Here is a 16,737-nt window from a genome sequence, read left to right as displayed (position 1 = left end):
TGCTGGGGATTTTTAAAGTATTGGTCAGGCCACATTTGGCGTATTGTGAGCAGTTTTAGGCCCCATATCTAAGGAAGGATGTGCTGGTATTGGAAAGGATCCAGAGGAGGTTCATGAGACTGATCCCAGGGAAGAAAGAGTTAACATGTGAGGAGTATTTGATGGCTCTGAGTTCAGAAGGATGTGGGGGCACTTCATTAATACCCACCAAATGCTGAAAAGCTTAGACAGAGTGGACATGGAGTGATGTTTCCATTAGTGAGCGAATTTTGGATCAGAGGGCACAACCTCAGAATAAAAGGATATTCCTTTAGAACCGAGATGAGGCAGTGAATCTTTGGAACTGATTGCCACAGATGGCTGGGAGGCTAAGTCACTGGGTATATTTAAAGCAGAAGTTAATGGGGTCTTGACTAATAAAGGTGTCAAAGGTTATGGGGAGAAGGCAGGAGAATGGGACTGAAAGGGGAAAATAAATCAGCCATGGTCAAATGACAGAGCAGACTAGATGGGGTGAATGGCCTGATTCTACTCTTGTGTCTTATATGTTAAAAGATGACTTATATGAAAGGCCTTGATAGAGTGGATGTGGAAAGGATATTTCCTATGGTGAGAGAGCCCAAGACCAGAGGACACAGCCTCAGAATAGAGGGGCGTCCTTTTGGAACAGAGATGAGTAGGAATTTCTTTTGCCAGAGAGTAATGAATCTGTGGAATTCGTTGCCACGGGCAGCTGTGTAGGCCGAGTCTTTATGTATATTTAAGGCAGAGGTTAATAGATTCTTGATTGGTCAGCGCATGAAGGGATATGGGGAGAAGGCTGGAGACTGGGGCTGAGAGGGAAAATGGGTCAGCCATGAAGAAATGGTAGAGCAGACTTGATGGGCGAAATGTCCTAATTCTGCTCCTGCATCTTATGGTCTTATGTTAAAAGTTAACTTATATGTCCAAAAGATGAGTGGATATTTTAAAAAGATGAGATGAAGTTTCTTGATAATCATCTCACTGATCAAGGAATTATAGGACAATTAAAATCTGGCCGTGAAGTGCAATCTTCAAAGAAGATGTTTTCAATTTCAAAAGGAAAGAAAACACAATGGGGTTGACCTTAATCTTTACCATGCAGAGGTGAGAATGTATGCAGCACCCTGAATCCATTTGGACATTAGCCTGGGCTGACCCTCCATCAATGCTGGAAATGCAACTAAGTAGTAGGATAATCAACTTCACCCTTGATTGTTGATGAAACAGCTGGAGATGTGTGAATACAATGATCTAAGCAATAGTATCCTTGGATTGTGATAATTTATCTCCAAGATGCAAAATTATTTGTACATCAGGAATGACTTCAATCACTTCGGTATTTTCCCTGCTGAATTGAGCTCAGTTTGTTAAAACTCCCCCAATTTTGAAAGGGGAGGTTACATGGTTTTGGGCATTGAGTTCTTAAGCCAATTTCTAAAATCAGGCAAGATCTCCTCAGAGATCTTGACACCCAGGAACTTGAAACTTCTCACTCTCTCTACTTCTGATCCCTCTATGAGGATTGGTCTGCATTCCTTCGTCTTATCCTTCCTGAAGTCCACTATCAGCTCTTTCATCTTACTGACATTGAGGTCCAGGTTGTTGCTGCAGCACCACTCTGCTAGTTGGCATATCTCACTCCTGTATGCCCTCTTGTCACCACCTGAGATTCTACCAACAATGGTTGTATCATCAGCAAATTTATAGATGGTATTTGAGCTATTCCTAGCCACACAGTCATGTGGATATAGAGAGTAGAGCAGTGGGCTAAGCACACACCCCTGAGGTGTGCCAGTGTTGATCATCAGCGAGGAGGATATGTTATCACCAATCCGCACAGATTGTGGTCTTCCGGTTAGGAAGATGCGGATCCAATTGCAGAGGGTGGTACAGAGGCCTGGAATAAAAGCTGTTAAGTAGGGAACAAATGACATTACCAGTGTCGAGTTCTCCCATCCCTCCCATTCTTTTACTGATAAGTGGGGAAGAGATTAATACAGTGGTAGATAAAGGTTTGGATATATTATGTTTATTGTGAAGACCATACACTGAACGACATCCTACACAGTTAGATACTCACATCAATATTAGAATAGTTTAGTTAGGGAAAGTTAGTTTTCGTGTGCAAACCTCATAACATACTTCTGCATGTCACATGGAAGACCAGCAGACCAAAGCAAAATAAATTAATCAATATTAATACCCATCTCAGTTTGACTTCACACAGTGAAACTGTCTCTTCTGAATTGTATCAAATATTCAGCACAAACCCTAATAAGCCATTTACTGCTTTTGTTAATTTATCAAGATTAAAGTTTGGGCTTCGCTGCTTGAGAGTAAAATATTTGCAAATGAAGAGTGACTACTTTGGAAAATTTCCCATCAAGCACCTTTATCTGTAAACAAAAGTGGATGAAATTTGATCACATTGCAGGATGTCTAGTTTGAACTGCAATTTATATGAGAAGGCAGGCAGCAGATGGTGCCACTGACCTGATTCTCTCTGGAGAGCAGAGCATTTGACAAGTCAACAGGAACTGGAGTGTATCCCCCTGAACTCTGCAAGAGACAATTCAAGAAGTTATCACCACAGATTAAGTCGCAGTTTTGCTCTCAATTTGAAACAAATTAAATGCCTTTATCCTGGACTACCTAGTAAAAATATTTGTACAGTACTAGTAAAGGCTTGGGAGGCTGCTATTCAGCCCATTGGGTTCATGCTAGGTCCTAGCGGGACAATCCCATTCATTCCATTCCCCCCATGTTATTTCCCCTGTTCCCATACAACTTAATTTCTCACACAAACCCACTAAGTCATTTAACTTTTGTGTCATTAACTTGAACCATCTTGGGAAGTGGGAAGAAACTAGAGTGACTGGAGTACGGAGAGTCATGGAGAGAACATGTGAACTCCACATTGACAACATCCCTTCCCCTGGATCTATGACACATTAGCTTCATTTACTATACTTGCCATCAGTTGCATGAAATGAACATTTTTTTCATGCAGTGAGTTACATTTGCCTCTGGATTTGCAGGTAAGCAGGAAGATCCAAGGGGCTGTGAAGCAGATGAAGACTCAGTAAAGCTGGGAATGAGGAGGACTTGATCAATACAAATGATCATTTGTTCCTTGATTCCCAACAAGGCAAGTGGCCAAATTGACATGATGGTCAGGTGTTGTGTGGAGAATCACAGAGGAAGTCCACAAAAGGGAATTTGGCAGAAGGAAAAATGTACTAGCTGTGATCTTGGCATGATTAGTGAAAGATATCAGGGCTGCAGTGAGAGGGGAGGTCAAAAATAGCAAAGGAGTTAGTGATAAAGGAAACAAGGAAAGAAATGTCAACATTTTTATGGGTGGCCTTTCATCAAGTGACTAGGGTAGAACATCCGCTCCTTCTGGCCAACTTAATGTGGAGTTCATTTCTCATCTTTCCTTCACTTCACATGGACATACAAAGAACCTGTAGGGTTTAAACCAGCTGTTTGCTCACACAGTGGGACACTTACATGGAACTAAGTCTGCTACTGGAGATATGCCAGCAGGTGTATATTTGACCCATTGGGTCATATTCAGCATTCTTTATGTTTCATCATACCGCTTGTTATTTTCCCATCTTGTCGTGTTAACATCAAGACTATTAAGTCAGAATAATTTGGGAAAATCCATTGGTCCAATTACTTATTAATTTAGAAAGATAACATGTACACTAAATGAAATCTCCTCACATCAAGATCTTGCAGGTGCTAACAACTTAATTCAAATCAATGCTACAGAGATAACTGGCTTACAGGGTCTGATCAAAGCTGAACATACACCAAAAAGCCACATGAATAAGTGAAATCTAAAATGACTATTTCTCCAATCTCTTCATAAAACATACTTGAGAAAGTAACAGGAGCCGCTTTGGTAGACCGAAGAGAAGTTGCTGTACCTGAGAAGACTTGCGTAGTTTCTCATTTTCAATGTGCTGCATCATGGCTTCACTTTCTTTTGTCCTTTCGATGTTCCAATTTAAAGCCAACATGATCCGGAAAGATTCCTTGGATGGCCAGCGATACAATTCCTTTTCCTGTGTAGCAAGAGTAGTTCAATTCAATAATTTTAAAACTATATTGGAAGTACACAAAGCAGTTTTAAGGACTCTGCAAATTTCCATGACTACCTGATATTTATAGACTTTGCTGGAGTGATGCATATACATAAAAAATGAAATTAGAATTAAAGCATTATGAGGTTTATATTGTTCTTTTATTGTGGATAAACCTATAGATACAAAGTCAGACCCCCAGTTACATAGTCTTGAGGGTCGTGTATATATGCTTTAAATAATGACTCCAATGTGTCATCTCACGTGGTGGCCTGTTTCACATTTCTACTGTACACTGGTACCTCCTTGCTGATTCCTGCTGTGCTGAGAAACTGTGTGCAACCCTTTGCCCTCTGCTGTTGCATTCTGGGAACTGGGCATAAACCTCAAACCGTCTCATTGCTGCTGCAGCAAGAATCTGACACTATGTCCTCCTCAACACTATGAATCACCAAGGTTCAGCATAAAAGTGATGTCCAAGAGTCTGATGTTTGGCGAGTTGGGGCAAACAGTGCTGTTGGTAAGCACTGAGATGTGATATTCAGGGGTACACTCTGCCATGGCAAGGGTGGTTACAAACTGTTGAGCTTTCTTTACTATAGAGAAATCTCAAGGCTTGGGAGAGCTGTGCTGACAAAGAAAAAGAGCTGTGGAGAAGGCAGATTTCACATTTAACAGGAGGTGATGAAAGATACCATATGATCTGGGCAGTCTGTCAACACTTGAAGCAGGTGCTGCCAGTCCCCGGCAATGGCACACATTCAGTCTGCCAGCCCGAGTGCATCCTGAGTGATGTCTTTGTTTTTAAAAAGTACAAGCAATATTTAACTGGAACTATTTAGAGCACCATAACCCATCAGTGCAATGTGACTGTAGCTTGAAGTGGAGATCAGTATAGAGCATTTGATAAAGGCTACTATTTCCATTATTTTGTTCAAATAACCTTTTTGAAATGAAGGTTACAAGATCTTGGTTAAAGCCCATCTGAAATAGACAATGTCCAACATGGTTTCAACTGAAGCAAGGTATCTCTGATTGACTGAATTTACAGAAGTGATCTTTACTCCAACGATCATTATAACATTGCAATATTGAATCATGCAATATGTTATGTGATGTAATAAATACATCACAACATGTAAATTGCAAAGAAAGGACATATTTTATAAAACCTTTCATGGTAACCCAGTATAAAAATGCAAGAAGTTTAAAGAGATTTATTTAATCTGCTTAAAAATTTGACAAAATTATTCGGCAAAGATTGCTCTACAACATTTATAGTGTGGTAATACTCAGCTCCAATACTTTAAAGATATTTCAAAGTAATCAATATACAATTATTGGAAAACAATAAATACTTTCAAAGGAGAGAGAATTTCTATGTACTGGATACAAAATTGCTTGTTAGCATTGGAAACAAAACATGACAAAATATAGCCTAAAATATAGATTAAGAATATGGGGTTTAAACCTACTATCATTATATCTACTTTAACATTACCACCAACAGACTAAAGATAGTCAGACATTTGTCGGAAGCAAAATGTATCTTTGCATTTGTTTGATATTGCCATCAAACAGATAAAAGTTAATCTTAGCAAGGAAATCAATTTCAGCCAACTGGCACACATATTTAAATAGTGTCATGGTCTAAAGCACCTGCATTCTTCAACCACAGAAGTGTTCTAATATCAGCTATGACATTATTAGGTGTAGGAGGGAAAATGTTACCAGGTCAACATACAGGTGTTCAGCATCAAATTAAATTATGGGACCCTTGCATTAGAGCAGTCCAAGTGGTGGAAATTCATCCTTAGGAGACGCACAATTCACAACCAAAACATTGATATATGGAATAAAATCTGCTCTTTTGGAATTTATGTGGGAAACAATATAGATAAAAAACACAAAATGGGTAAAAAGCAACCTACTTTGTTGATTTTTATTTTTATTAACTCAATGTTAATAAAATAAACGGATAGACTAGTATTTAACTGGGGAGAGAGTTCAAAGTTCTGAGATGCAACGGGACTTGGGAGTCCTCGTGCAGGATACCCTTAAGGTTAACCTCCAGGTTGAGTCGGTAGTGAAGAAGGCGAATGCAATGTTGGCATTCATTTCTAGAGGAATAGAGTATAGGAGCAGGGATGTGATGCTGAGGCTCTGTAAGGCACTGGTAAGACCTCACTTGGAGTACTGTGGGCAGTTTTGGTCTCCTTATTTAAGAAAGGATGTGCTGATGTTGGAGAAGGTACAGAGAAGATTGACTAGAATGATTCCGGGAATGAGAGGGATAACATATGAGGAACGTTTGTCTGCTCTTGGACTGTATTCCTTGGAGTTTAGAAGAATGAAGGGGGGACCTCATAGAAACATTTCGAATGTTGAAAGGTATGGACGGAGTGGATGTGGCAAAGTTGTTTCCTATAATGGGGGAGTCTAGTACGAGAGGGCATGACTTAAGGATTGAAGGGCGCCCATTCAGAACAGAAATGCAAAGAAATTTTTTTAGCCAGAGGGTGGTGAATCTATGGAATTTGTTGCCACGGGCGGCAGTGGATGCCAAGTCATTGGGTGTATTTAAGGCAGAGATTGAAAGGTATCTGAGTAGCCAGGGCATCAAAGGTTATGGTGAGAAGGCGGGGGAGTGGATCAGCTCATGATAAAATGGTGGAGCAGACTCGATGGGCCGAATGGCCGACTTCTGCTCCTTTATCTTATGGTCTTTTGTTATAGATAGAAGAAGAAGTCTTTTCCCAGGTTTAAAATGTCAAATACTGGAGGTGTTTAAGGTGAGGAGGTAAGTTTAAAGGGGATTTACAAAATAGTACTGTGCTCTTAATCTGTGAGGCCTCTTCTAATTGCACTGCACTGTGGAGAGCTGCAACAGTCGTGTCCAGCTCTTACACTGACCCCTTAAAGTAATCCCTCATCCTCTACTCCAGTTCTGCTACTGTATCAACATATTTTAACTCCTCACCCACCTGCACTCCTCCTACAACAGCTTTCTCCCATGAAACACTATCCTTAAGCCCTGATATGAAACAAACACTTCCCTAACAGTTATACCCATGAATAGAAATTCAAGAGTGTAGTTGGAGCCAAAGCTTCATTGTAAATACTCCTATAATTTAATGAAAATAATGCAGCAACCAGTAGTAACAACCCAATTTAGACACAAAACATACACTGAAGTCCCTTACCCTTTCGGTTAATGTTTTAATCGGTCTCAATAATGGATGAGTCTTCATATTCTCATTGATTGTATCACTATACGTCCACCCATTTTGTATCTGCAAGTAAGTAGCAAAACTAAATCTCATTTGCTGAAATGTACGACAATTATGCATTTTTCACAATTCTTTTTCATAATGACTTCATTACATTTTTCTCTAATATTATCTTTTTCGCTTTACAATATAAACATTCAACATTTAACTTGGGTAGATAGTAACTCAGTTTTCAAGACTGGACACTGCTGGCCAGGCTGGCATTTTTTAACTCTCTCTAAATGTCCAGGAGAAAGTGGCAGTGAGCCATCTCTTGAACTGCTGCAGACCTCCTGGTGAAGGTACCCCATAATACTTAAACACGAGGAATTCTGCAGATGCTGGAAATTCAAGCAACACTCATCAAATTTGCTGGTGAATGCAGCAGGCCAGGCAGCATCTCTAGGAAGAGGTACAGTCGACGTTTCGGGCCGAGACCCTTTGTCAGGACTAACTGAAGGAAGAGTTAGTAAGAGATTTGAAAGTGGGAGGGGGAGGGGGAGATCCAAAATGATAGGAGAAGACAGGAGGGGGAGGGATGGAGCCAAGAGCTGGACAGTTGATTGGCAAAAGGGATATGAGAGGATCATGGGACAGGAGGCCAGGAAGAAGGAAAAGGGGGAGGGAGGAAAAAACCCAGAGGATGGGATAGGGGTATAGGCAGAGGGACAGAGGGAGAAAAAGGAGAGAGAGAGAAAGAATGTGTGTATATAAATAAACAACGGATGGAGTACGAGGGGGAGGTGGGACATTAGCGGAAGTTAGAGAAGTCAATGTTCATGCCATCAGGTTGGAGGCTACCCAGACGGAATATAAGGTGTTGTTCCTCCAACCTGAGTGTGGCTTCATCTTTACAGTAGAGGAGGCCGTGGATAGACATATCAGAATGGGAATGGGATGTGGAATTAAAATGTGTGGCCACTGGGAGATCCTGCTTTCTCTGGCGGACAGAGCGTAAGTGTTCAGCAAATTACAGTAGAGGAGGCCATGGATAGACATATCAGAATTTACAGTAGAGGAGGCCATGGATAGACGTATCTACTGTAAAGATGAAGCCACACACAGGTTGAAGGAACAACACCTTATATTCCGTCTGGGTAGCCTCCAACCTGATGGCATGAACATCGACTTCTCTAACTTCCGCTAATGTCCCACCTCCCCCTCGTACTCCATCCGTTGTTTATTTATATACACACATTCTTTCTCTCTCTCTCCTTTTTCTCCCTCTGTCCCTCTGACTATACCCCTTGCCCATCCTCTGGGTTTTTCCCCTCCTCCCCCTTTTCTTTCTCCCTGGGCCTCCTGTCCCATGATCCTCTCATATCCCCTTTTGCCTATCACCTGTCCAGCTCTTGGCTCCATCCCTCCCCCTCCTGTCTTCTCCTATCATTTTGGATCTCCTCCTCCCCCTCCCACTTTTAAATCTCTTACTAACTCTTCCTTCAGTTAGTCCTGATGAAGTGTCTCGGCCCAAAATGTCGACTGTACCTCTTCCTAGAGATGCTGCCTGGCTTGCTGCGTTCACCAGCAAATTTGATGTGTGTTACCCCATAATACTGTTGGGCTGGGGATTCCAGGGTTTAGATCCAGCAACGGTAAAGGAATTACTTTGCAGTTCCATGTTGGGATGATGGGCCAGTGAAAAGGAAACTTATAGGTGCCCAAGTTTTCGTTGCTCTTGTCCTAGTTAGTGGTCGTGGTCTATGATATGGCAGATGCTGTTGAAACAGCACAGGCAAGTAGTTGTAGTGCATTTTGTACATAATACATACTGCAGCAACAGGACACAGATGGTCATTGGCGTGTCAAGTGGGCTATAGTGTTCCGGAAGTTTCTAGTGCTTTGTGAGTAATATTGGAGCAGCACTCCTCCAGGAAAGCAGAGAGTATTCCTTTACTCCCTAATCTGTACTATGTAGAATTAGCTACCACTTTTATTTTATGCTTTTGGCATGTTACTTGCACTACCAGAGCAAGCAGGCCCACAACTCCAAAAAAAATTCTCCATAGGTTTTCTGTGTAGTTGGATTGTCAAATGTAAACAGAAGGCAATATTCAGAATTTCAATGTTGCTGAGTATTCTGCAATTGAATGTCACTCTAAGATGCAATTAAAATCAATTATATACCAAGGCAAACAGCTGTTATGACTATAGAACATTTACAGGGAGTTACGCCTTCAACTTAATAAGTGTGGTAACTTGATGTAAAGGCATTGTATCTTTCAGATGCCTGCTGAACCTTGAAGCAGTATTTAAATTTTTGTCCAATTCAGTACTAAATGCAAGTTAATGAAATGTCTTATACTTAAAATCCACCAGTTCCAATTCAAGGCTGTTGGCTTGTATACATGCTTTTGTGTGGATTACTCTGAATGAAAGCACAAGCCTTAAACTTCTTAACAGATGATGGATCAACTGTACTCTACATGGAGTCCAGCTGGAGAGCAAAAATTACAGCAGATTTCATAGCACTTCGGTTGGGAATTCTGCCTGTCAGACTTGGCTTAAATTCAGCAGTCCCTTTGGTTTTAATGGAGAAACATCAGCTAAGGAGTAAAGTGCAAGTATGAGCCTTCTTTATTTAATCAAGTTGATTTAAATGTATTTAGTTGTTTCCTAGTGTTTATATGGATTAAGTTTTCTATTTGTATCTTATTTGATCTTATTATTTAATAATACATTTAATAGAATTGTTTCTGAATTATTGTTACTCTGTGTCAGTGAGTTTCAATTTCAGCGAAGCTGGAGCTGAGGCTTCTCTGGATTTTAAAGTATTTTCTTGTCACATCTTGTTAACATTGATTGCAAGTACTGATTGCACTAGGCTGACCAGCAGAGAGCCTGCTTCCCATTGGAAGAAGGCACCCAGGAGCTTGTTTCATGTAAGAACAGGGGGCTGTGCAGAGTGCGCTGAAGACAAGAAATGGAGATTAGGTTTAATTCTGGATGGAAATCATTGAGTTACAGAGCGTGAAAGTACAGCACATCATTCAGCATTTGCATATTCATTTCATTCAATTGTCCACACAGTCCCATCAAATCTGCCCATATTTTACCATTCATCTCCAAACCAGAGGAAATTTCTAGTGGCCTATTACGCTAGCATCCCGTCATCTTTGGGACATGGAAGGAAACAGAGGGTTCCAGAGAAAACCCACAGAGTCAAGGGGAGAAGTTGTACTCTCCACACAGATGGCACCAAGGTCAGAATTTAACCTGGTTCAGTAGATCTATTCGTCACTTACCCATCATTAGGAGCTAGAGCTGCTGAGGATTTCCAGCATTATCATTTTTACTCTAACTTAAAATTAACTTTTTTTCAACTCCTTTCTCTGAAAATATTGCCAATGTCCAAAATATGCCCTTACTATTTTACCTTCTCAAGAGCCCATTTCTCATGGAGATGTTCTGCATATTTGTTCACAATATGCTCCAACTTCTCCGGAATTGAAATACTGAAAGACAGAGTTAAAGACACTATAAACAAGTTGAAATGAAAAGTTTTTAAGAAGCTATATTTTCAAAACAAAATTACTCTGCAACTAGGTTAGGCAATTATTTATAATGAAACTAATGGAGGATTGCCAAATTGGTCAAAGAACCACCAAATTTGGTCAAGATCTCCTTGCACCAAATAGTTTGTGAATGAAGTTCGAAGTTTGTTATTTTACCTTACTGCCAGTGGGTTTTAAAGGTTCAACAATGTGCTTTATCAATGTGAGCAGCTGTTCTGCCGGTAAGTTTGGGTTTTATATATTTTCTGACAAAATTGTGCCAATTATGAGACAAAGGCAAAATGAGGTTATGTTGTTTTACAGAAACTATATAAAATTATTCAGTGGTGTTGATGCCATCTGAATTACCGTTACTTCCTTTCCTAATATCTCCAGTCTAATTCTGCAAATCTCTTAGTAAATGCAGATTAAAAAGCAATATTCATGGACCTGATGTTATGCTGAAATAGTTCATGCATGCTATTCAAAGAAAAATTACTTAAGAAATAATTTTACAAATATTCAGACAAAATAAAAAAATGTTAGAAATTCTAATAAATTGCTTCATCTGTGAAGAGGTATTAAGAGTAAAACTTCTTCAATGAAATGTAAAACCTTCAGAATGAAGTTCAGAATTGCATTATTTTTGAAGCAGATGTGAATTTACAATTCTTTTTTAACATTACTAATGACCTAAGCATTGAGAGTTATTTTGCAGATTCATATTAATATCCGGTTCAAATCATAAACAATGATATCGTATCGGGACCATATTCATTGAAAGCCATTGTTATTTTATTCTGAAATCATACTTAGAAGTGTTGATGGGTTTCGGGTCAAAGTTGCCTTTGTCATCCACTGATGCCTGTCTGTCCAAGTCATTGGAAAAGCTGGAATCGACATAGTCAGGGGAGAGGGCCCCTCCAATTGCACTTAGGCACGGCAGAGCCATTTTAAAGAGATCAGGGTGATATTTCTGTTGGAGAGATTTGGCAATTAGATGGCAGGATCATTAACGTCAATGAGAAGTACAGCTGATTACTGATAAAACACTAAATGTAACGGTAAGCAATATATTCAGACCTTCATTTCCAACTGATGGAGCAGTATCATTGCCAGCAATACATGGAAATAGCATCAATCATTTATACATTTGCAAACACTGTGCAACACAATAGATTGCCTATTAACCTCCTTCAATAATGTTGAAGATGTTTGAAATAATAACACCGCTTGCTCTGCGATTTTCAAACTCAGGGTGGTGTTTAACAAAAAAATACATACTATTCAAGTCCATTATCTAACCCTTTCTCAAACCTCCTTAAGATAAACAAGGACATTGTCTCAGCAAGCTTTTGTTGTTCTCAGAGCAAGCCCATCGTCCAACATATCTTGCTGTTCTGTTAAAGTAACATCTTCACTTTTACTATAGTTACTGCCAGATCATCTTCAGTACCATTTAGCCCTGAGACTCTGCTCCTCACATTTACATCTCTGTTTTCTCATTTGTTCCATTACCACCCTCTTTGGCTCAGTGGAATCATTTACTTATCACAGAGTCATAGAAAAATAAAACACAGAAACAGATCCTTCAGCTCATCTAGTTCGTGCTGAACTATTCTTCTCTTTTGCTCATTTCTTGGTTGCCTGCTTCTTAAAACTTGTCTTCAGTCTGACAGGTTCACTTGTTTCTGAAAGTCACTAAGCAAAAAAACTTAAGTTTGTGTTTTTTTATAGCTGCTGCCTTTCTTAAGTTTCCTTTTTCAATTTCAGCTGAATGCACTGCCTTCTAATATGGTCTTCAGGAGGGAACGGGATAAAAATACAGTGCAGCAAAGTTACAGAGAAAGGACTGGGGTTGGGAGATGGGACTAGAAAATTGCTCTGATAAATAACTAGCACACACACAAATGACCAAATGACCCCCTTCTGCACTGCAACTGTTCTGTGACGCTCTGGTTTTATATTTCCAAAATCTATCTGAGCATGTCAAAATGCGTTTATATAATTCAAGAGAATTAACAGTGCTGCTTTGGATACCCATGTTCAAGAGGACACCAAAAACACTTTTTAGGCTTTGCATTATTCTTAAAACACCAATTATTCAAGGCTCAGAGATTTATTTTCAATAAAGAATGTAACTCTGAGGAAGCATAATTAAAATGTTTGAAATAATGTGAGGCATATATACCATTTCAGTAGCTTATTTACTTTTTTTTAACCTTGGTGAAATACAGATATTTCCTTGCCTTTTTTGACATATTTCCACATTTACAGCTCTAACCTTCAATAACCAATGCAAGCCCAAATTTTAGGAAACCTTTAATGCAATTGAAGAACACAAGATTAATCTTACTTTTATTGAGAGTGCATCCAGAATTCCCCAGAACAATTTCTTGGTAAGGTGCAACTCTTCATCAGATGCACTTCCATAACTGCCCCATCCAGATGCCAGGCAATAGTACTTCCAGCACTGTGTATAATGATTACTTAAAAGCTATAATTGAAATAAGAAATTAACATGAGGAGCATAAAAAGTTCTCCTTACACCCCTTCTGCTTTCTTCACCTGCCCATTTGCTCCTTCTTGAGCCCCTCCTCCTTCCCTTTCTCTATGGCTTACTGTCCTCTCCTATTAGAGACTTTCTTCTTCAGCCTTTTACCTTGTCCACCTATCACCTCTCGGCTTCTTACTTCATCCCCCTTCTCCACCAACACACCTCTGGTTTCACCTATCACCTGTAAGCTTCTACTCCTCTCCCTTCCATCATCTTGCCCCTTCCTTTCCAGTCCTGATTAAGAGTCTAGGCCTAAAATGTCAACTGTTTATTCCCCCTCACAGATGCTGCTCGACATGCTGAGTTGCTCTTGCATTTTATGCTTGTTGCTCAAGATTTCCAGCATCTGCAGGATCCCTTGAGTTTAAGAACAGGCTGGATGTAAGCAAATGTCTGGGTGCAGGACTGGTACTGTCACAGAATCCATTGCAATTTCTCCTTGACTGGGAAATCCATACCCAGATACAGTATTTTCCACAGACTTTATTAATGTCATGACAACAGTGATATGAGAAATCAGTATTCCATAAATATTATACTAAAAGACTTCTCAACTTCAGGACATTTTTAATAAAATCCAGGAACTCAAACTTTAAACTTGTTGAAATCATAAACTTGGCTTCCAATTGCAATTTAACGAATGTTCAACAATTGTAAAGTACATAAATTTTTAATCAGTGAAAGACTATGTTAGGCATATACCTTTAGTGGCATTTTACAGTATTCGTTCAGAAGGGGAACATCAAAAACAAAGCGGCGCAGAAGTGGTTGCAACATAGAAGGTTGAAGATACCTGCAAAATAGTAACAATTAAAAATTGTGTAGTGTAGGGAAAATTAAAGGTTCTTTAGATTTATCATTGAAAACATGCTCAGTTTAATAAGTTCACTAAGGGTGGGATAGCACCATGGTTTACAGGTAATGGACATCATCTTCATTATCCTATAAGGAATATGATGATGAGGATTTGCACCCAATTTCTTTGTAAACAAATCCAGAACACCATAAATCTAGCAGGAAATGGCAATAATTTTGGTCATTTTGATGTGTAGCAGCCAAAGACCCAGAGAGGAACAAATGAGAACTTCCTGAAAATGTCTTAAATGTTGCTCTTAGTCATAAGGAGAAACTCAGGTAATTGCTTCTTTTCCTATCCTGAATTGTTCTCTTGGGTTTCCCAAGAATGCATCCTGAACTTGCTCCTTTCTATATCTGATCTTTGACAACATGACCTAGAGACACTGTAACCTCCACACAATGTACATTCATGGCATAGCTCCACCTGTTCATCACTTCTCACAATCCCTTCAATATCTCTACACAGCAAGATTGTTTATTTCCCCTGATATCCAGACTTGAATGAATAATGATTACCCATATCTTAGAATGACCTTTGTTCCCATCACAGGCTCTGTACCATGGTAGTACATCCATCCTCCTTCAGAATTACTGAGACTGAACTTCCATTCCCATGTCCTGTAATTACAAAAACTGTTTCCTTTCACCCCTATGATGCACATCTACATCTTCTGCCTGCTGCTAAAACAGTTAATTCTCTAGAGTTAATGTTATGTTCTCCTGACTGGTTTCATATCCTCATGTTTTGACAGACATGTTTTAGCCAAAGTGAATATACCTACTCAACTATCATGATGATACTCGCTGACCTGTTTGGTTCTCAGCCCCCTAGTGCTCCCTTGCCCTCATTTTTAGATTCCTACCGGTCTTGTTGGTCATCACTTCTCTACATTTTTATTATGTTACAACTACAATTCCCAAAGTAATCATCCCTCTCCCCCGATCTCTTGGTATGTTTGCCTCCTTTGCCCCTGCTGTGTATCCAGAATTCACCCCTTTACAGTACTGTGCAAATAGCCTTAGACATACATATACACACACACACACACATATATATATACATACACACACACATACACACACACACACCGCCACAAGCCCCCCACCCCAGGACTCCTTCTGTGTCACCTGTCCCACAGCCCTCCTGTGGTGCTCCACTCTCACCATTCCCAATATGCTTTGCTCTCACCAGATTTACAAACTCACTCTCCGCTCTATGTTGACAAATACGGTACTGTGCTAAAGACTTCGGCACCTTAGGAATATATATCTGCCTAAGTCTTTTGCTGAGTACTGTATGTCAAATCCAAGGGAAGAGGACACAGTCAAAAAATTAAGGCCTGTTGCGACGAAATAGATCTACATGTTAAGTGTGGTAGGAGCTCATTACTTTGCCAGTAGGTGGCAATTTTATATAAGGCTATTGGTAGCTTTTGGCCGGCTGGTGGCGTAGTGGCATCAGCGCCGGACTTCGGAGCGAAGGCTGTCGAGTTCAAATACAGCCGGCTCCCTTGCACGCTTTCCATCAGTGCTGGGTTGAGCGTCAAGCTAGCAACTCGGCCTCATAAAAATAAGAAAGCCTACTAAAAAAACGCCATCACGACGGCGTCCCGATGACTCCACTCAGAGTTAAGGGCTTTCTTCTTCTTCTTCTTCTTCTTCATTGGTAACTTTCAATCTGATGTTGAAAGATATTTTTCTTAATCAAACGTATTTAACTAATTACCACAAGTACTTGGAGTGGGCGTACAGGATAACATTGGCTCCTGGTCAAAAATCGGAAAATTTTTTGATGAATTAGGTGAGCAAATTTTTAAAAAATCACAACTTAGATTTTGTTTCCTTCGCTCTACCCAAGGTACTTGAAAGATAATCAGCATAGTCATATGGAATATGAAAAGACATATCACCAAATGTAATTCTGAAGATTTGGAATTGTGAATTAAAATATTTGTACCGGCATATTGACAGCAAGCATTCTTCAATTGACTCTCGCTGTGCTTTGGTAAGACAACGTCCTTTGGATAATCTGTATATTGTATGCAACGTAGAATCTATCAAAGGGGCAAAGTGTTCTGTCCCAGCAAAAAGAGGTGAGCATCTTGTGAGCAATGGAAGCACTGCTGAACAGAGATATCTGTTAAGGGCAAGGGCTACCTCCGTTGTATTTAAGTCAGCCTGTTGGAATGGAAAGACAATAATTATTTATGGGTAAACTTTAAAGACAGCAAATTTGTTTTTATCTGAATTAATAATTATAACACAAGGAAGATAAAAAGAATACTGCAATGAATATTTCATTTATCAATTTTTTCTTAAGTTGTAACTTTAATGTTACTTTCTTCTTCAGCATGTGATTAGAATACATTATTGTCAATTACTCTGATTAGGCATGCTCTACAAATTCAATTTTGGCCGATTAGAATATTGCCCTTCAGGTG

The 16,737-nt window shown here is 39.6% G+C and overlaps 1 protein-coding gene across 9 annotated transcripts in view; it reads right to left on the bottom strand.

The window, feature by feature from the left end:
- Positions 1 to 16,737, bottom strand: part of ryr3 (ryanodine receptor 3) — a 380,840-nt gene that overhangs the window by 145,711 nt on the left and 218,392 nt on the right. For 8 of the 9 annotated variants that reach the window (XM_063051027.1, XM_063051036.1, XM_063051064.1 and 5 more), the window contains 8 exons: positions 16,254 to 16,474; positions 14,141 to 14,231; positions 13,238 to 13,378; positions 11,694 to 11,857; positions 10,764 to 10,842; positions 7,322 to 7,411; positions 3,963 to 4,100; positions 2,518 to 2,583 (listed from right to left, as the gene is read on the bottom strand). In XM_063051027.1, coding sequence (XP_062907097.1) covers positions 2,518 to 2,583; positions 3,963 to 4,100; positions 7,322 to 7,411; positions 10,764 to 10,842; positions 11,694 to 11,857; positions 13,238 to 13,378; positions 14,141 to 14,231; positions 16,254 to 16,474 — 990 coding nt within the window. The remainder of the gene's footprint in view (positions 1 to 2,517; positions 2,584 to 3,962; positions 4,101 to 7,321; positions 7,412 to 10,763; positions 10,843 to 11,693; positions 11,858 to 13,237; positions 13,379 to 14,140; positions 14,232 to 16,253; positions 16,475 to 16,737) is intronic. The other variant, XM_063051044.1, reaches the window with a different exon arrangement.

The sequence above is a fragment of the Mobula hypostoma genome, chromosome 1 (assembly GCF_963921235.1).
Source record: "Mobula hypostoma chromosome 1, sMobHyp1.1, whole genome shotgun sequence".
Lineage (NCBI taxonomy): Eukaryota > Metazoa > Chordata > Chondrichthyes > Myliobatiformes > Myliobatidae > Mobula > Mobula hypostoma.
This window is presented reverse-complemented; position numbering and strand designations above follow the sequence as displayed.